Genomic DNA, 21,179 nt, shown 5'->3' with positions numbered 1-21,179 from the left:
CAGAGCACCTGTTATTAGAATTTGTGTGCCAACTTTACCCCAGCCGACGGTGGGTGGCGTAGATTTTTCCAGACTGGACCTTGACTTACCAGATGGTTATAAATATTTTCAAGTCATTAGTTAAGACAACTATTATTTTTCTCAGATTTTTCCTCTGCGTGTTATCCGCATTGAAATGTTTTATAAGCCAACGTTCTGCTCAGTAGCCCCCATTTTCTTGAAAAGTGGTTTCTACGTATAAAAAAATTATCTGCATTTTTGTTGTCTTAGTGAATGGAGGATGGTCTTCATGGTCAGAATGGTCTCCATGCAACAACCCGTGTGGGCGGGGTATACAGAAGAGGACAAGAATGTGTACAAATCCAACCCCTTTAAACGGTGGTGCATTTTGTGATGGTCAACCATTCCAGAAACTGACGTGTACTACTATGTGTCCAGGTATGTGTGGAGCAGTAGTAATAGGAACATGGAAATGCATATTAATTAAGAAGAATTTAAATTAAATAAATAAAAATTTTAAAAAATCTTGTATATTTACTGTTTCATAATATTTTGCTATAATATGGTTTGTAGTTGATGGTGGATGGACCGAATGGAGCAAATGGTCAGCCTGCAGCACTGAATGCACTCATTGGAGAAGCAGGGAATGTAATGCACCAGCCCCCAAGAATGGGGGGAAGGATTGCAGTGGAATTCTTCTCGACTCCAAAAACTGCACAGATGGCTTGTGTATGCAGAGTAAGTGTTTCTTTGAAATAAATCTTGCGTATACTATTTGATGGCCATTGGGTATTTCCTCTCTGCTCTCAGAATACTTCTCAGATTTGAGCCATCAGTTAGATATTTGCTCACTTTTACATTTAGGTCACAAGCGAATTCATGCTCGTAACACGAAAAAAACTTGTGTGTTTGCCGAAATGACCAGGCCCTGAGCGTTTAGGCCGGACATTCCGGCAAGCACCCTATGCGAGTGAGTCTCATCAGACTCGTTCATAGGTTTTAGGCCTAAAAGTAACAAGTATGGGATCATGGGAAACCACTGTGAGAATTTCGAGTTTCCCATTTCTAATTTTGTATGGAGCAACTCCATGTTAAGTCTGGGACTGAAGAAGGTGGCCAACCGGCCTTACTCTATCACTGTCCATCTTTTAGTGAGTAATTATATTGTGTTCCATCACTCCACTCAATCTGAGCTTTACTATTCTTGAGATCACTGTATGAAAAGGGATAAATTGTCATTGTAGTACAATCCCTTTAAGGTACTATAACCAGGCTATGTGCAATACTTTTATAACGTCTCTTTATATCTACTGAGGTTATGTATTGTTTTTGTTCCTATATTATATGCTTGTACTAGAAGAACTGTGCAGTTTCTTTGGAATAGTATTTCAGGTTAACACATAACAGTGTTCAGAGACTCTTAACATTCCATCATTGTTTACATTTTTATTCTAATTGTCTCATTTCTCATTGACTTTTATGTGATCGTGCCATCTTTTACCATGAACACTAATTTCATCTTTTTTTTTGTTTTTATTTTTGGTTTCTAACAGATAAGAGAGTGTTAGGTGAGCTAAAAATGATTTTTAAGTTTCATTTGATCACTTTTATTATTTTAATTCATCATGTTTCCTTTGCTTTACTTATTTTGCATGATTGATCACTTTGGCTTTATTGAATCAGCTGCATTGGCATCTTCTGATTTCACGCAAAGTTGGGGGCATATAATAATAATACATGTGCTGTGGAAGCAGTCACTTTCTTCTATAGGTTCTTTTACCCAACACAGTCTAGGGGCTTAAGGCATGTGCTTATTGCCATGAAGCATGTGGTGCACAAGGCCAGGGAACCTTAGCTGTACAATGTAATCTACAGTGTAGTAAATTGCAATGCAATATGGTACAACAAGCCATGCACGTTTTTACAGGACACTAACATTGATGATTTATAACTACATGCATACACATGCATACATGCAAACAACATTAGCCACCCGACTGTCATCGGTGTGTGAGCAGTGGCCGCGCACCATGGACAATACAAAGACTGCCCATACCACTAACTAGGGTAGTAATGGAATCTGCTTGGACAGTTGACTCATGTATGGGGTCATGGGATCCACGGTCACGTGGATGAAGCATGAGTAAATTGTGATGCATTCTGAGCACTAAAAAACAGCTAGCACGCTTCCCCCGTGTCCATGAGCACGGAGATAGATTAGTAGGGGGTCAAGAATCATGGCTCCCAACCAATCAACTGATTGAAAGGATACAAAGCTTGGCATCTTCTAGGCACAGTCACAAGCTGGGCAAATAATGAAGTGGCCACGTTTTGCGGGAGTGCTGAGAGATGGATATATTTGATCATGTATTAACATACACAATTGATTTATGCAAATGGTGTTACTAAGTTAGCCACCATTTATATCAAATTACAACTTATACTGTATGTTGGCAAACAAAATGCTATCTGGCTGACATATATTCTGCTTGATAAGATGTGTAGCATTTTTGATTGTGATGATTTCACTTTAAGGACTCCCAAATGAATAACCATAATGGTAAATTTCTCTTTAAAGATATTGTATTAGCTAACAGAAATAGCCATCTCTACTTCTTTTAAGGGTCAAGCGTAATTTAAAAGACATTACCCTTTAGCTTTTTCATTATGTTTAATGAACGTAACTGCAATGTGCATGTGGAGGATGGCAACCTCAGCAAGTAACTTTTTTGGGCATTAAACTCGTTACTGCATTGTCGGGAAGATGTAAAATCCCCTTCATGCTTCTAGTCGTAGATCGTTTATTACAAACATTATATGGAATTGCTGTATAAACAGGGTCTGTGGAGGGACAATTAATTAAAGTACTTCATAAAATATTTAAATAACTTGTATAAATTATTAAAAACAATTATACATTGCTCTAGGAAAGGAAGGTTTGGAAATAAAGTACGATAAACAATTACAAAAAATATAAAGAAATAATTCAGTTCACCTGCATCAACCAATAAATTACGACTCTATGCAGCCATTATATGAGGCCAAGTGACCAAAATATGCCTTGTTTTCTTTAGCAAGACAAACCAATGAATGAGTTGGATCATATACTGATGAAATCTACCAAAAGAGCAGTTGACCTTGAAGGAAGGTTACCATATATATTCTGAGTAAGCTGAGAATATACTGGTAAACATGGCCTGTGTTTTGTGATTTTGTAATAGTACCACATTTTATGAATATTTGGTAAAATATTAATTTTTAATAAAATGCACATTTATTCTGTAGCGACAGTAAAGTAGTTGTGCCAATAATGGTTCTGAGAATAGGGGATGAGCATCCAATCATTGGGGGTACAACCCTTGTGATCATGAGAACAAGTCTGCCAAACAATTGGCCTCCAGCGAATGGCACTTATCCAGTGTCCTGCAGAGTTTTGTTAGGGGCACAACCCATGAGCTTCCTCACCATGATTACCCCATTGCAGTTATGTAATAAAAATCAAAATGCATATATAGGGGAATCTGCAACTAGATTTTACGGCATGTATTTAGAATACTGGGGTTTAGACAAAATCCTGATACTTTAATGGCCTTCTTAACCATCTTTGTCTAATAAGTTGTTGTGATGGTATTCCTTATTGTTTTTTTTAGTGTTGGATTCAACGGGAGATGTTGCTCTCTATGCCGGGCTGGTTGTTGCCATCTTCATCTTCATTGTTATCCTCATGGCTGTCGGGATAGTTGTGTACAGGCGCAACTGCCGTGATTTTGACACCGACATCACAGATTCCTCAGCAGCCCTTACAGGCGGCTTTCATCCGGTAAACTTCAAGACTTCTAGGCACGGTACGGCTAATATATTTGACCCCATTTGCTATCCACTACTGTGAATGCTCATTATCTGTCATCTTCTGAGGGGCTGGCAGATGGTCTTAATAACAAAACAGATGAAGCCTAGAACTGCAGTATTCCATACCAGGAATTGTAATTACTGCCTGTATGTTTTTGTAATTACTATCAAAACTTCTGAGAGACGTGCTATTAAAAAATAAATAAATAAAAACTGGGAAATGAAAGGGAAAAGATTTTAGACCTAGAAGTATAAACTACTGTATACTGGCCTCTTGACAGCATAATGTTAGTTTTTCAATGCAAAAATTTACTTGGTGTTTCTGCTTATATTTTTTGTTTCAGCATTTTATCCAACTTACATTATAAATTATATTATAAATTGAAAATGATAAATGAAGTAATAATGTTTCTTTAGACATTGAGGCCACCCTCCACCAGAAAAGAAAATCTATCCATACATTAGGCCCGGTTTCCAGGGTCCTCTGTTCTGCTCCCGGTGATTGAGTTACTTTATTCACCTTCCTGTTGATCTCTAGTAAACTGGGTACTGACGCCTACATGGAAGCCACATGTAAGACAGAAAAGCCTGCTATATTGTTTCAGTTCAGAATAGTGGTCAGGGAATGTCAACTGCTATTCAAAGAGAGACCTTAAGGAATGGTGAAAACAGTAATAGGCACCTAGTATGGTAGTATGATATTGAGTTAGTCTACCAATCCACCTTAGTTATTGTCGATTCTCATCATTCAATATTTCTCATTGCAGACAATTCCCATTTATTACACCCATCGATGCAACCAGATTTAACCGCCAACGCTGGTATCTATCGAGGCCATATGTATGCCTTACAAGACTCTGCAGACAAAATTCCTATGACCAACTCTCCATTATTAGATCCACTACCAAACCTAAAGATTAAAGTCTTTAATTCTTCTCCAGTTGGGTCATCTCCAGGGATACATGATGACTTGCTTGGTCCTAAACCAATTGGATCCTACCCATCAGATACAAACATTATAAATGCGAGGAATAAAACTATAAGCAGTCAGCATCTCTTGACATTGCCACGTGACTCTAGTAACAGCGTGACTGGGACTTTTGGCAGCCTTGGGGGTAAATTGACCTTCCCAAACACAGGTAAGTTTCTTATTTCCTTAATATCCTAATCATTTTTGCTTTATGCAAGTCTGGCCATATATATTAGTTAAGTGACGCACACACATTTTTATCTTGGCTGAGCACGCATGTATTATATATATTACGAATAGAGATAACTCGGTAGAAGCTACACTGGCTTATCTCTAACGCACTAAAAAGGATAGGACATGTTAAAATCCAACAGGCCCAGTTTATGCCACATTTCTGTTATTTATATGAGGAAAATGTAAGTGAGCTGAAGTGAGAGGGAGTCCATGGGAATCGAAGGGCTCCCATTTTAACATCTATATAAGGTATTCATTATTCTATTTTTTAACGGAATAGGCTGTGGGCCACCACGAAAATTTCAGTTAGTCCCCTTTTACATGGCTGTGTCCGATCAATAAAATATGGACCTTAGGTTTGCCTTAATTTCTGGACTGAACACTGTACAGGGAGCCAGGCTCCTGGTATCATAGTCTTTGGCTCCTTGTGGCACTACGGTCCTGTAATATATTCATGTTTTTTTGTAAGAGGAGGAATAGATGTACCGAGAGTCCTGGTCTCGGCACAGCATTTGACTTGTGAACTCGACCTGATGGTTATTTTAACTTCTGCCGTTTACTTGTCTGAAAACCCTTGAGTTCCAAGAATAGTGAATGCCTATGGCATTTTGTCATATTCGGATCATGTAGAGCACTTGTTAAAAGAAAATTGGTTTCTAACAGGCACCTGTCAAGTGAAGTTCAGTCATATCCAGGATTTTTTTGTTTACATATTTTCTATTAATAGCTATGACATATCAGAACATGGCATTAGTATAAATTGTACTTTGACATAATTGCCACCGGAAAGAACTTGCGTTAAATAAAATGTGCAATTACCGATAATAGTGGCATATTCATAACCCGTAATGTGACAAAATGATGTGTATTTTTAGTCAACCTTTTTTATTAAGGGCAGTGGATATAGATAAGGATTTATTACTGCTACACTGTCTGTTATTTTTTTAAGCCCAAAACGTAGGACATGCTTCAAATTAATAAAATTACAGTAAATGTACAAATACCGAGGCTACAGATTTACATCATTACCTGAAAATATGGATGCTAATATGCTACAATATGGTGGAGGGGGCCTTGTAAATGCTCTCATTTACATGTTCCTTATGATATTTGTATATAAATGTATTTCTTGTTTGACAGGTGTGAGTTTGCTGATTCCACATGGAGCTATTCCACAGGGAAAATACTATGAAATGTATTTAATGATTAATAAGAGAGAAAACACAGTGTAAGTATATTGTATTTCATTTTTACTTAATCTACTGCTACCAAAAATTTAAATTTAGCTCTAGTCATAGTTTTTTTTTTCTGCTGGATGGAATAGTGAAAATAAAACCTATATACCAAATGGTGTATATTTAACTGAAGATTTTTACCGTGGTATCTGTCAACAGGTATATGGAAACAATATATATCCATATACCTCTGATACTGTAACTGTAGAGTTTATCAACGGATTTGGCAGAATCGGACAACTATGTAATGTGTAGAAAGGCCTTGACTCTAAATCAATGGTAGATCCATAGGAGTTGAGGATTAGGTAGTTGGATCTCAACATGCCCCATAATTTTTGTTCCTGGAAAACTTTGTACCTGGAGATGAAGATGGATGGATTGTCGGCTTATGTGGCTTGTATACCATACATAGACCTCATTAAGGAGATTCGCGAATCGGGAGTCTATAAAGCAGAGTAGAAAACCCCTATTCATGCATCATTGCACAGACTGCCATTCTTGTCAAGGACTTATATAATAAAACATGTCTCTTCCGTGGCCTCTATAGAAGAACTAAGCAGCTGGTGGCAACTTCCCTCTTGAATGGTGAAGACTGTCACCATCAAAACTGTTGTCTCATATTAAGCAAATCCTTTGTTATGACATTGAAATGTAAAATGTGCACTCATCTATATTTTCTATAATTCCTCCCAAAAAGATAATATGGTAATCAGCATTACTAGATTTCTGATCACTGTGTTTTCTCCTTTATTGTAGTCTACCTTCAGAAGGGACACAGACTATTTTAAGTCCTATAGTGACTTGTGGACCCACTGGACTTCTACTGTGTCGACCAGTCATTCTGACCATCCCTCATTGTGCAGAGACGGCCACGTCAGACTGGATTTTACAACTAAAGACCCAGTCTCACCAAGGAAACTGGGAGGTAGGAATGTAATAGAAACACAAATATGGGGACATGGATAAAGGCTGACAACTGCCTGAAGTTGAAAATACACATTCATATGCTACTTTGTTTTTATGGTGCCAAAATAGAACAGTTCTCTACTACTATTCCCTATCTGTTTCTTAAGTTTTTACTAGGACCAGCATCCTAGTAGGCCATTTGACGTATGTCAAATTTATTAACATTGTTAATTGCATTTATTAACAATTGGAAAGCTACAAGCCAAGAGGTCAGAAGGCTGTAGCTCAAAGGTTTTTACTGAACACATTAAGGCCATGGTATCATGTAGCAACATGCTGGGGAGAGTTACTTAAGCATTATTGCCATCTCCATACAAAGTTTTGCTCCTTACTTGTGTAACAGAGTTTGTGAGATACACATTATAATAGTATACCATACAATAAAGAAACACATTATTACACAATGCTTATTACTGCATCCTATAGCTCCATCTAATGGTACATCTTAAAATAAAGCAATGGAAAGAGATTCATTTTTGCATCTTTCATGCCAGGAAGCTTTATCCAATATATATGGTGAATGTTTACATTCCAGTCAATGACCTAATATTTACTTTTCCAGGAGGTCGTGACATTGAACGAAGAAACGCTCAACACCCCATGTTATTGCCAGCTTGAGAGTCAGTCCTGCCACATTTTACTCGACCAGTTGGGGACCTATGCTTTTGTAGGAGAATCTTACTCCAGGTCTGCAATAAAGAGACTCCAGCTGGCTATATTTGCACCCCTTCTCTCCACATCTTTAGAATACAATCTCAAGGTCTACTGCTTAGAAGACACACCAGATGCATTAAAGGTAATTTGGCAAAAGACAATCTACGTGTAAAAGATGTCAATCCTGTGTAATGCAAAGACATGCAGGGTTGTGTAAATTGTGTAAAACGCTCATGGAATATGGGTACCAATTAGCCTTTCTTCCTCACCCCTCCACAACATCTCGGATAATTTGACTGATGATGCTCGGGTCTCCATACATGACCACAGCTCCTATTCCGCATTTTATTATTTTCTCCTTGGAGTGCATAGGCTCTACCAGTATTCATTTGAAAATTGAAACTGGGGATTTTGCTACATAATTTACCCATAATTTTATAAAGTGGTTAAAATGCTGATTATCACTGTGAAGGTTCTATTTAACTCCTGCAGGGCCTGGAGGCCAACCAAGCTCAGGTGCTCACCGGTGAATTCACCTGTAAGCCAGTCTGAGCCTGGTAAGGGGGAAGATTAAGCCAATTTCAAGGCGAAATAAAGCAAAAGAGTATGTAAGAGAGAAATTATTTTCAAATGTGAAAACAGAAGTCATACCCAGATGTGAATGCAGTACAAAATCTGGGGTGGTCAGTAAACAAAGCAGAAAGTAGTCAACTAAAATCTGGTCAGGTAGAATAAACACACAGGAAGGTAACCAAATAACTGCCAGGGAAATCCAGCCCCAAGGAATCTTTATAGCTGCCTAGATAGCCGAAAGATAGGCAGCTGAGCAAACAACTAAAGGTTTTAACCCTCCCCTACATCTCAGCCCAGGACAGCCACAAGAGACATGGCAATAATACTATATGCATGAAAAAATATTATGCTGTTCACTTTAATTTAGGAAGCAAGCTAACAAAAAATCTGAACGAAATACAAGTGTTTTAATGGTTTAATGTGGAATGAGTTAGAAAATGAATATGTGACATTACGTGGAGTAAATTGTGGTTAATAATGTAAACCATTTATGTTCTTATAGCGTAGGATTACACTCAGGTAACCTCAGATATGGCTTATTAAGTGCATAAATCAGTCACCGCTCTGGGTTGATATGGGGACATTAATTAGCAGACCTTTTCTAAATGCTGTACTCATACACTATATTCAGTAGTAGAAAGAGCACAGTAATTAAAACTAGCAAACGCTTCCTTATCTTACCATCTTAAATATTCAAATGGCTGGTATTAAAGCAACATATAGATGTCTAACCTTGTATCTCCTCAGTAATTAATGTTCTCCGCTACCTTCCTTAGTGTTTAAAGGGCAAAAAAGTAATTATTTTTACTACTTCTCAAGTTTTGCATACAAGTGAGTGAATTTCTTCCTAATGACCTAATTATCTCAACAGATAATTTAAGCAAACAAACTAACGAAGAGATTACTTGAATAAATAAGTAAAAGTCGTCTCGCGTCTTCAGCCTCTCTATCTTTTAAATCTTCTAGGACATCTCTGTAGAGCCCGGTACTTCTGAGGCTTTCTAATTAAGATCATGATTAATGAGATTCTGTTATTCCTGTTTTAGGGGAATAAAATGTTTTTTCAAATTATCATTACATTAATATTTGGGAAGAAAATGATATTTAATTATTCTGATTATGTCATTTATTTTTCAGTGAAGTGGAGTTGTGATTTACCTTGATTACTGCATTAGAAATAATGTTGCATTCTCTTCTCTAAAGTCACCAAATTAGTGGAAATAAAGAGGTTGTTGTCTTAAAGTTGGACAGCCCTGTTATATTTCAGATAAACAATGAGGTCCATTTTTATCTCTGCATGTACTGTAACAACAATTAGAGATTATATAGAGACTATGCCACTCTACAGAGTAAAAGTAATTGTTTGATGAAAGAACCCAATGTAACAATATTTTCTCGGCTGGCCAGAGCTACAGGACTGGGCACAGCCACTTTTTCATGTATGCTGTGATTCCATAGTTCTCCAGATTGGTAATGGTCAGACCTTAAAGGACTTCTACCATCAGTTTGACTGATGGTAGATGGTAGCACTTACAGGCCCGCTGGGGGATGCCGTTCCTGGAATCATTCATAGTAAGAACAGGAACGGCATCATTAACAGGAAAAAGAGTTTTAAAACATTTACCTGAGCGCCTCTCGGCATCACCACTTTTTAATTTATTCAGGCCCCCACTGCTAGTCCTGACTGCTCCCGACCGAGGGCTCTCTGGGGTCACAGGCCGGTTACTTGTTCTTTGGGCAGGCAGGACTAACAGTGCCGGCCGTGAATAAATTAAGACACCAATGGCGAGAGGTGCCCAGGTGAAGCCAGCCTTAGCCCCTCCGGCTAATTTACATATTTTTTAAAACTCCTTTTACTCTTAATGATGCCATTCCTGCTCTTACTGTGAACAGTTCAAGTAACGGCATCACCCGGCGAACCTGTAAGTGCTGCCATCTACCATCAGTCACACTGATTGTAGATGTCTTTTAACTGATCATTCAGTGATCTTCTATCATAAGCAGAGGGGATCAATTGAAGATCCTTCTACAGAAACCAGTCAAGGGCTTCTTACTGCCCAAACCAAAGGCAGAATAAAATAGCAACAGACTTTTATTAAAAGCAAACTTATTGCAGTATGATGTGGGCCAGGAAAAGTTCTGTACATCTTTGATGGACGCTCTGAGCGGTCTGTCTGGAGAAACGGAGATACACAGGCACAGGAGGGGGAATGCCCCAGAGTTCAGGAGAAGCAGAGGATGATGTTGAGGGAGAAGGGGGTGGGATTTTACTACAGAGCATCTGTGTGGAATCAGGAACAACACACAGACTTGATGGTTAAGCCATAAACCATAAGCCATAAACCATTAGAGTTATCGTCCAGTATTAAACTGTATGATGGATCTGGTGTAGCATAAGATTATCTATTTGAACCTTTCATTGTCTTACTTTGAAACACTTTGAGAAATCTGCCCTGTAGTGTTTGTTAAAAAGTGAATCTCCTGGGAAGCTGGGAGCTGCTGACTGGCTGCTATTAGAGGTGATATGACCACTAAATTTTAAACCAATACATTATAATATATTTTGATTTTACGTTAACAACATTTTAATTTCTGTATTTTTAATGTAGGAAGTTCTAGATTTGGAGAAAACTTTAGGAGGATATCTAGTAGAGGAACCAAAGCCACTGATGTTCAAGGACAGCTATCACAACCTGCGTTTATCTATTCATGATATTCCTCACTCGCTGTGGAGAAGCAAATTACTAGCAAAATTCCAGGTGAGTGGATGTTTAATGGTGATCATTACTACTGCTACTACCAGTATGCTGATGGAGAGGTAGGCTTACTGGTGATGGTTTAGAGTTACGGTAAATATCATGTGTTTGTGTATGTGTGTGCAGGATTCTAGCTTGTAATGCATGCAATAAAATGTATATATTTTTTTTTTATTTCAGGAGATACCTTTTTATCACATCTGGAGTGGAAGTCAACGTTCATTGCATTGTACGTTTACTTTGGAAAGGTACAGTTTGGCATCCACAGAGCTGACGTGCAAAATTTGTGTGAGGCAAGTGGAAGGTGAAGGACAAATATTCCAGTTGCATACTAACCTGGAAGAGGTAAGAAGATGCTACTGCTGTCAGATACTTATTTCATATAATATTTTGCTTGGGAAATTGCATGCCTCGAACAAGATACAAAGTACTCTATCTTGTGTATGTTCTGTAATAAGGTAAACTATTAGTATTTGACCAAGATGTTATACTGGTTAGGTTAGTGTTATAGTCAGGAGGAAAAGATTTTGGATTTGGATTATGGTATTTTCACCCACATGTATTTTACTCTAATATGTTAGCACACTCAACACTTAGAGTTCGAGTTAGAATTTTTCGCTCCGTTGTAAGGATACGTTGGAAGGATTCCCCTCCATAAACTTGATTTTCCCTCCATTGGTCTCCTCCTGCTGAGCAGGAAGGTATGACCTAGCTTTCCACTCCTTGCTTCTGCACATTTTGGGTCGGTGGACCTCTGTCTCCCAGAAGTGGATCTGCACCTATTGTGCATTCATGATATATACTGTAGATATGTTCTAAAAATGGGAAAACCAATTTTAATGTAAGAAAAGTTTATAGAAATGTTAACTGGATTTAGGTAAGGTAAAGGTAAAAGGAGAAAAAGTTGATAAATAGTGCTTTATGTTTATAACATGTTGGTATTAATGCAGTGGGATTACTGTGGTTTGCACACATGTTCTCATATAGCATGAGAGTTTATCATTTAGTAACAGATAAAAATGTCGACACTTTAGGACAATGGCAATAACCATAAATAAGCAGAGAAATGTGTGTTTGGGTATTTGCATTGTGTTGTATTCATTTATGTGTTTGCTTATTTACTTGGACTGGATGATCGGCTTTGAACTGTTGTTCCTTTAGGGTAATTCCATCCATAAGTTTTTAATGTCTTTTTGAATATAGTGATTTGTAGAAAGCATTAATTATTCAGCTTTAGATTAGTGTTGTAAAGTTTCTGAATGACTAGCAATTATGTAGTCTGTGAATGTGGAGCGTCTATCATTAAACTCAGCGCACTGCAGACAAAGGGACCTGCATTTTCTGAATAAATACTATAATAAAACTTTTCATAAAATACACAACATATTATTGAATATTGGAACTTTATGGTCCTCATTACTTTGGAAAGACAAAGCTTGTAAGCCGACGTCAAAATCTGTACTAGAAACTGTGGTACCAGGGAAATAAACGGCACATATCAGTTATATTCTGAATTTCACTTCCATCATGTCTTATTGTAGACTGATTATTTCCTTAAAGGACATCTACCACCACGATGAAGGATTTTTAAACCAAGCACACTGACATACTGGTGTGTGACCCCTATGGCAGGATCCACTCTTATTTAGATTTCAAATGCCCTTGTTTTTAAGTAAAAAAAGGTTTTAAAACCTATGTAGCCCGTTGCCCCTCTGGTTCTTTTGCATAATTATAAAAGCCTTTAAAAAAACGGTATAAGAACTAAAAGAAGAGCAGATCCTGCCAGAGGGGGAACACACCAGTATGTCAGTGTTCTTGGTTTACAATCCATCATCCTGGTGGTAGATTTCCTTTAATTCTCTGCAATAGGTTTTTGTTGACATCACTTTGCGAACAGTGAACTTTTTTTTACATATTATGGTAAGTAGCTTCTGAACTAAAATTCTAAAAACTAAAATGGCAACAGACCACATATTTTTGATAACCGGGTTCACCATCTTCACCTTCAATCTATTGTCTGTGCTGATCAGATTTGTTAAATTTGGACCTGACTAATTCTATTGTGGACTCTTCCTATTTGTTTCTTAAATCGTAATTAATAGTCACCAGTCTGGAGAAATAACTCTTAATAGTTACAGAGGTAAAAAAAAGTACTTTTCTAAAAGGTTTATAATAAATTTGGAAAATATGAGTGATACAATAAAATAACAAAAGAAGACATACATGCGTGTTACATTTCTTACCACATTTACAGCTTCTCTGGAGCTTCACAACCATCTTTGTTATTTCTGCATTATTGTATTGCACCACGGCCTCATGCAATTTCCGAATTATTTCTTTGGGCTCATAAACACAAAAATGTATACAACAAGTCCTATTCCTGTCAATGTTTGTAGCTCGGGGCATCTTCTCACCTGTCATTGACATGTAAGCGCACCTCAAACAACGATGATGCACAGGCCACAAACAATGAAATATGGGACCATTGTTTGCGGCCCTTTATATTCATGATGCCTTAGTTCGTTAAAAATAATAATGATCCATAACAACCCCTTTTATGTACACTGATCAATAGTTAAGTATACTTTTTTCGTGTTTTGTATTTCAACAGAATGCCAAGTCCTTTGATCCCTTTTTTTCACATCCTGGAAGTAATGTAACAACCCAACTAGGACCATATGCCTTTAAAATCCCAATGTCAATTAGACAAAAAATCTGCAACAGTTTGGATGCTCCAAACGCCAGAGGAAACGACTGGAGGCTTTTGGCACAAAAACTCAGCATGGATCGGTAAGTTATCGATTTCTTTTTTAGCTATTTAAAGCTCTTAGACATATTGAATTATATGTCCGTAACAATGAGCCAGAGACTAGCAATAATGGATTCCTAAAGTGAGAAAACTTGGAGGATATTTAGAAAAATTAGCAACTGTATAAGTAATTAGCACTCGGCAAATGCCGGTTCAGCTCTGCATGGGAGCTGAGCCAGTATCCGGAATTGTGGGGTGCCAGTGGTAATGTACTGACATCTCTGAGTAACACCCATGGTCAGAGTGAGCTCTAATCGTGGCTGTTAACCCTTTATATGCTGCGGTCAGTGTGACTGTGACATTTAAATGGCTGCAGAGAGATTCCCTCAGCTCGCAGCATTTTCGGGGGTTGCTGGTTGTTGATATGGATATGGCTGTCCATAATAAATGCCTGTAAGGTACAGGACCTTACAGGCAGTGTGTCAGCCTATGCCTCACACTGCGACGTGTAAAAAAAGTTTTAAATAAACATAAACTGATAAACTTAATCAAAATGCCTTCAAAGCCACGTTACATATTACACTTACATATACAATACACATATGTAATATTGCCACATCCGTAATGACACGAACAAATGGCAAATTATTCAAAAAGTTCAACAGTTTTTTTTATTTATTTTTTTAAAAATAAATGCAAAACTTACTAGCCAAATTTACTACTGAAAATGAATACAACATGTGATGACAATCTCAGAATCGCTTTGATAAGTAACCGTGTTCAAAAGTTATAACCATATAAAGCAACGTGTTAGAATACAAAAAATGAGGCTGAGCCTTAAGCTTTAGACTGGCTACGTCCTGAAGGGGTTAATCTTTAGTTTCAACAAACATATATTTGGATTTTGTGAGGAGGAAGCCTTGCTAAAGGTCAGGCTAAGAGTCCCCCATGCAGGTGGTTCATAATTACAATAAGAAGGAACAGAACATAATCAATAAAAAAGGAGAAGGAAAAGGAGCGAGAAAGTTGAACAACAAACTTTACATGGTAGTATCATGGGATCCTTAGCTCCCCCATCTGTTGGATTCGATGGTAGTATCATGGGACAAACTTGACAAATGCATATAAAATTATGTAAAGGCATGGTTGGCAGTTAAGGGATAGTGTTAAAGGGAACCTGTCACCAGGAGACCCATTTTTAGCACTCCCCCAGTCCCCACAGAGCATAGTACATACACTACCAAAGATTAAAGATTGGTTTTACAGAAAAAAAGATATGTTATATTGTACCTTTCATTAGCATCTGCTGTGTGACTAGGCAGTTGCCACCCTTGGGGAACAGCTACTACATGTGACCTTTTCAAATATATGAAAACACCCATCACCGGGCTTAGCGACGCCCCCTGCTCCTCCACAGCCAATTCTGAGTGTGGGGAGGGGAACTGCTCCTTTCCAGTCCCTCCTTTTTGGCAACTGCCTAGTCACACAGCAGATGCTAATGAAATGTACAATATAACATATCTTTTTTTCTGTAAAACCAATTTTTTATACAAAAACACTCTGGCAGTGTATGTACTATGCTCTGTGGGGACTGGGGGAGTGCTAAAAATGGGTCTCCTGGTGACAGGTTCCCTTTAAAGCTGTTAAGAGATGAGTGGACCGGTGATGGGTCAGCACGGTTTCCCAGATGTTTTAAAATAAGGAGAAAGTGTGTGACCTGGTTGCCTCAATCCTCTCAAAGAGCATGGTGAGGTTAATCCTCTTGAAGACTGCCTCATAGGAAAGGATAGAACTAGTGGTTAAAGCAAAAAACTAGATTAAGCGATGAGCTTTGTTATGGACTCTCAGAGGTCAACTGTTTGATAGTAAAAATATCCTACTAAAATACTGTGTGGGGAAATGGTTGAATCTTTATACTCTAAATCTAAAAACTGCTATGATTTTCTTTCATGATTTATTTTTTTCAGATATCTGAACTATTTTGCCACCAAAGCCAGTCCAACAGGAGTCATTTTAGACTTGTGGGAAGCCTTACACCAAGATGATGGTGATCTCAACACTCTTGCCAGTGCCTTGGAAGAAATGGGCAAGAGCGAGATGATGCTTGTCATGGCAACAGAGGGCGACTGCTGATAACCTCTTGACATGGTTGACTTATGTTGGTGAATTTGTAGGAGATGATATTACTGGTTAACAGCCTTTGGTGGTCCCGAAACAAGAGACTTCTCCTTTCCTTGTTTATGGAGGAAGATTCGGTAGCAGTGTAGAGGGGATATTGAATACTCTTATGGTCTAATCACAACCAGCCTTAGAAATCCTAACATACTGTTTACAAGCCATCCAAGTGTCTAATGAAATACCTTCACATACCACTCCATAAATTGCCAGACACAAAGAGAACATCTGCATTACCATACCTGCTGGCAGACATCTTTCACGTTACCTTTCTAAGCATTTAAGACTTTGTAGTTTTAAGCTTTTTTGTTTCCTCCAACTTTAAACATGATATGTACTTCTTGAAGGATCATGTACAATCTGATCAAACTGCTTCTATCCTGTCCAAGCTTGGAACAGCCTTACTACTGAGGCAAAAGGTTTCTTAGGAAACGCAAGTTAATTTATTATCCAGATCTTTGGATGAGTCTTTGTTTTATATGTTAATGAATGAGATTTCTGAGTGTGTGCATCTGCGGGTGTGATTGAGGCTGGCTCAACATCTTGCTCTGGTAGAAGTTTCTTATTGTAGACAAAATGTACTCCAATTATTGAAAAAATTGGGGCCTACTGTCAGTATGATATTGTTGAAAAAGGGACACATTATTGGAAAATATTCTACACCCACCTCTAGCAACTCTTTGTTGTCCCATAATGCAATTTTATAGATGTCTGAATAGAAACCCTACAAAGCTCAGGGAAAAATATTGAGGCCACTGTAGATGGGAAAATTAATCCTTGAAGAGGTTGTATTGCGAGTACATTTATTTTTATTTTTTTACAAACAGCCCAGGTTAGGTTAGAAAGATCAAAGAAGCGCTACTAACCTATCCTTTGGCGCTTCCACTGAAACGCTGCCTAGGTTCTCTGTGGGTCGTTACTTTCTGGTCCGATTTGGCTCACAGAAAATGACTGGTCAGCCATCCTCGATTCCCAGAAGTGATCTGCCTCTGCTTCTTGCATCAAGAAGGACCACAAAGTTAGAGTTTGAAAGTAGACTTGGGCGGTTTCCAAGTAAGAGCGGTGTGGTTAAAGTTTTTACCTGCCATACAACCTCTTTAGGTTTTTACTTATTAAAATCACTTCGCAAAACTAATACAGAGCAGTGGTGACACAGAACATGGTGTGTCCCAAAGCTGCAAATTAGAAATGATATGTTTTTTTTTAACTTGTATTAAAATTTCTTTAAAATAGTGAAACTCAGTTTGTTACAGGTCGTGGCATTTGTTGGCCAACCACCTGATCATCAGTTTGCAAAAATCCTCAAGTCCCTATATTTGGTTCTGTTATATTCTCATTCATTTTTACTAAAGACCGAAAAGAAAAGGATTACAGACCCATAAAATTCGAGCTACAACTTGGCTTATTATGTCCTAAAAGTCTGCAGCTTTATCTTTTTCTATACATGCATTTCAGAAATCTAGGTTTGGTTATAATAGACATGGACAGCAATAGTAACCATTTCCATTCCTTGAGCTCAGGAAGTGAATGTAAGCTTATTTTTTTTCTTTCTGTGCTGCATGTTTAATGGCAAAACTTTAGTCCCGTCATAAAATCAAGTAGTTAAAAAAATGTTGTTCAAAGAATTGTTATCCTCTTTTCGTGTATAAGAGAACATTCTACTTCAAACCTAGAAAACCTGATCCTTAAGGGGTTGTCCTGCATTAGAAAAATGGATGTGGTCTTGACCAGAAATAGTGACGTTTCTTAAACGTGAGTTCTGTCATGGTGATGAGTTGCAACCCAGAACACAACCCACACAGAAAAGTTATGCTATTTCTATTATTTTCAAAAATTATTATTTTTTTTCCTTCCTCTAATCCTGGACAATCCCGTAAATGCAAAACAACTAGGGGCAATTGTAATTGTTATAGTTTCCTTTTTATTTAATTGTGGATTTTAATACTTTAATTTCTTTTCTGTATTTCTCACTGGTTTCATTTTTATTTAAAAAAGAAAATACATAACTTTGTCGTCATTGCATTTGAAATCTATTTTTCAAGTAGCAAATGCTCATTTATGTACCGCTACAAAATGTAAAGAGAATTGGATTAAAAGTGTTATTTTTATACTTCAAGTTGGATTTCTCATTCACCATGTACCTTTTTTATGCTGCATTTCTTGAAATTGCAATGGTTTAAAGGGCCATATTTTACTAGAAAAGGGCTCCCAAAAATATATTTTTTTAAATTTTGTTTTCTAAATAGCTCAACATCTCAATACCTCAAACTGGATATAACATGTTTTGCACTGACTAATTGATTACTGCTTTGGTGAGCAAATTCTAAACCGATAAATTGCAAGTTATGTTCTGGTCTAGTCATAATCCAGCTCTTAAATCATGCCTTCCTTGATAATATTGAAGAAAATTGCAGGTAAGTTGGTTATGAAAAGATCCCACATTCATCTAGTAGAAGTTGCTATATTCTCAATTTCATCCTTGATTCTAACTGTGAAGAGTGTCTATGTACGAAACACAAGTCAATTGACATATAGCCAACTAAACAAAGTTAACCAATATCAAACCACCCCAAAAACCATTTATCTATGAAGTGGATAGTAGGTTCAAAAGTTTTGGATGACTCAAACACAACTATATGACACAAAAGGACTATTGGGAAAAATTATTTGAAAGAGTTTTCAGTGACTGCTAAATTTTTGACATTAATATATATATTTTATTTAGTCACATTTTTATTTCCAAATAAAGTAGTTGAGAAATGATCAAAAACCTCACCAGACCCAACTTTACAAGAATGGAATTAAAACATTCCCTGTAAAACACTAATGAAGAAAAATGGCACACAATACAAATATCACTGTTTGTACATTATTATTAAAAATAATATTCCCTATTGACAGGTAGCATTATACCATGGAATTTTTGTGATGAGACTAAACAATTGCCAGAGTGAAATCACTCACAATAAGTTTCTTAAATTGAATTAAAAGTGTAAATCCATTTACATAAAACTTTCTGTAACTCAACTGTTAAAGTCAAGATCATATTGGAGGTAAAATGTTAATTACCCCCTACCCACGACCCAGTATCAACAGATAGATGGGATCTGCCTCCAGGAACAGAAAACCCAGGCTTTGAAAGTCCAGTAACTCCACCTTTGCCTAAGTGTAGTTTCCTGTTCCTATGGGAGACCCAGGAATCTCAGTCAGGTTGCTAGGTGATTTCTCACCTCCAGTAATGCTATGCAAAGTTGGGGGTTTCTCGTGTCCCCTGCTGGTCGCCTACCTGCCCCACTCTGAGCAATGGTTGGTAGGCATGCCAAGTTTGGGGACAGTATAGTAAACAGGAATTCCACAGCACTACTTGTAGTGTTCGGTAGTCCCCAGCCCCGTACACATAAAGAAGTATAGAAGGTGGCACCTTCTATACTTCTTTAAGTTTGGGGACAGTGTCCTGAGGGCGCAGTGTGCTCATCCCTATGTGCCTTTATGAGGAAGCCCGAATGCTGTGTGCAATGAATGTCGGCTGACCGCGTCCATCCCCCCGAAACACTGGCAAAAAACAGAAGTTATGTGGCCTTGCGGACAATCACGTTACTAAGCCGTGGAGCAGGAGATTTGAATTCCTCCATCTAGCCTTCTGCGTCAATCATGCAATCTTAATTCACTGGTATATTTGGAGTTCTGCAATGAAGATCAGGTAACCTCTCTGACAGGTGAGATCAGGTAACTTCTCTCTGAGAGGAGGGATCGGGTAACAGCTGTTGGTTGTCCATAGAAGTATAGACAAGTTAAGTGAGTGTGGTAATCTTATATTTGTTATCCATAGCCTCCTTCCTTCTAAAATCAACCCTTATAATTATAAAACCAGAAATGCTTTGGATATGATATAAGTTGATTTTAGAAGGAAGGATACCATGGATAACAAATATAAGACCATCACCACAGTCACGGTGCCTGGTTTGTCATGATGTATTTTGATGGCCGATTTCTTTTTAAGCCATTTTTCCCATACTCAGCAGCAGCATATAGTCATAGAGCATGAAATCTTACCATTTGTAGAATTATCTCACATTACCTGCAGCAAAATTACAACTATTAACTATCATTACCTGTCGTAACTTATTTTAACTCTGATGTAATTATGTAGTAGACAAGCGCTAGCTCAATCAGAGCATGCAGTCTCACAACTCTATTGGGAAGTTGTATCATTTTTGTGTGAACTAGTCCAGGACCAGGGAAATTAGCACCTACAGGACAAGACACAATTTTGACTTTTTAGTTACAGGTGAAAACTGCACTTCTGTTGTGACATTTGTCACTATTGGGGTTATGTTGCATCTAGACTGACCCAGCAGCAACTCTCAACAGCGATAGTGGACCACCCTCTAGCACTATATATGAGAAAAGGAGAAGACTGAAGCAGTTAATACAGGCAGCTGAAGGAGACCCAAACGTAAACTCTGGCAGCGTCCTAAAAGCTGCGCCGTGAATGTGCTGTTACGGGCATTACTGACCCGACTGCCTACTGTTAATCCTTGAGTTTTTTCTTACTCTTGTTAAAGAGGATGTGCTAGCGAACCACCCATTAAAATGAAAGATTTCTCCAATTGTTGGCATTAAAGAGAACGTCCATCTTTTATTTAGATGTATAAAAAACAATAAGGTGGGTATCAGCCTCTATGAAAATGCAAATGAAAATTAAATGCCACATCATCAATACATAAATGGTGTATAAGAGTTCATTTTCAATTTATAGGGGTTTTCTGGGCTATTAACATTGGCAACCTATCCATAGAAGAGGTCCTCAAGATTGGTGGGAATCCACTAACCAGCACCTCCACAGACTAATTGTCTTCAGCAGCTGATATATAGAAGCCTCTGTTCTCTGTCTAGTGGCTGAAGTGATTCTTTGCAACTCAGTTCCCTTTCAAATGGCAGGAGCTGATTGGTAGTAACCCGGTCTCACCAAATCACAGAGAACGGCGCTGTTTGCTTTCTGTTTCATTTCTGTGTAA

General features: G+C 37.8%; 1 protein-coding gene across 3 annotated transcripts in view; it reads left to right on the top strand.

The window, feature by feature from the left end:
• UNC5B (unc-5 netrin receptor B) overlaps window positions 1-18,271 on the top strand; it is a 112,366-nt gene extending 94,095 nt beyond the window's left edge. For 2 of the 3 annotated variants that reach the window (XM_072130851.1, XM_072130853.1), the window contains exons 6-17: window positions 271-438; window positions 574-738; window positions 1,554-1,568; window positions 3,651-3,845; window positions 4,617-4,988; window positions 6,194-6,281; window positions 7,045-7,213; window positions 7,817-8,050; window positions 11,091-11,240; window positions 11,418-11,582; window positions 13,849-14,027; window positions 15,954-18,271. In XM_072130851.1, the coding sequence (XP_071986952.1) occupies window positions 271-438; window positions 574-738; window positions 1,554-1,568; window positions 3,651-3,845; window positions 4,617-4,988; window positions 6,194-6,281; window positions 7,045-7,213; window positions 7,817-8,050; window positions 11,091-11,240; window positions 11,418-11,582; window positions 13,849-14,027; window positions 15,954-16,119 (2,066 nt within the window). In that variant the 3' untranslated portion in view covers window positions 16,120-18,271. The remainder of the gene's footprint in view (window positions 1-270; window positions 439-573; window positions 739-1,553; window positions 1,569-3,650; window positions 3,846-4,616; window positions 4,989-6,193; window positions 6,282-7,044; window positions 7,214-7,816; window positions 8,051-11,090; window positions 11,241-11,417; window positions 11,583-13,848; window positions 14,028-15,953) is intronic. The other variant, XM_072130852.1, reaches the window with a different exon arrangement.
• Window positions 18,272-21,179: the final 2,908 nt, after the last annotated feature.

Source organism: Engystomops pustulosus, chromosome 11, assembly GCF_040894005.1.
Source record: "Engystomops pustulosus chromosome 11, aEngPut4.maternal, whole genome shotgun sequence".
NCBI classification, from domain to species: domain Eukaryota; kingdom Metazoa; phylum Chordata; class Amphibia; order Anura; family Leptodactylidae; genus Engystomops; species Engystomops pustulosus.
Note: the sequence above shows the minus strand (reverse complement) of the source record. Positions and strands in the feature narration are given on the sequence as shown.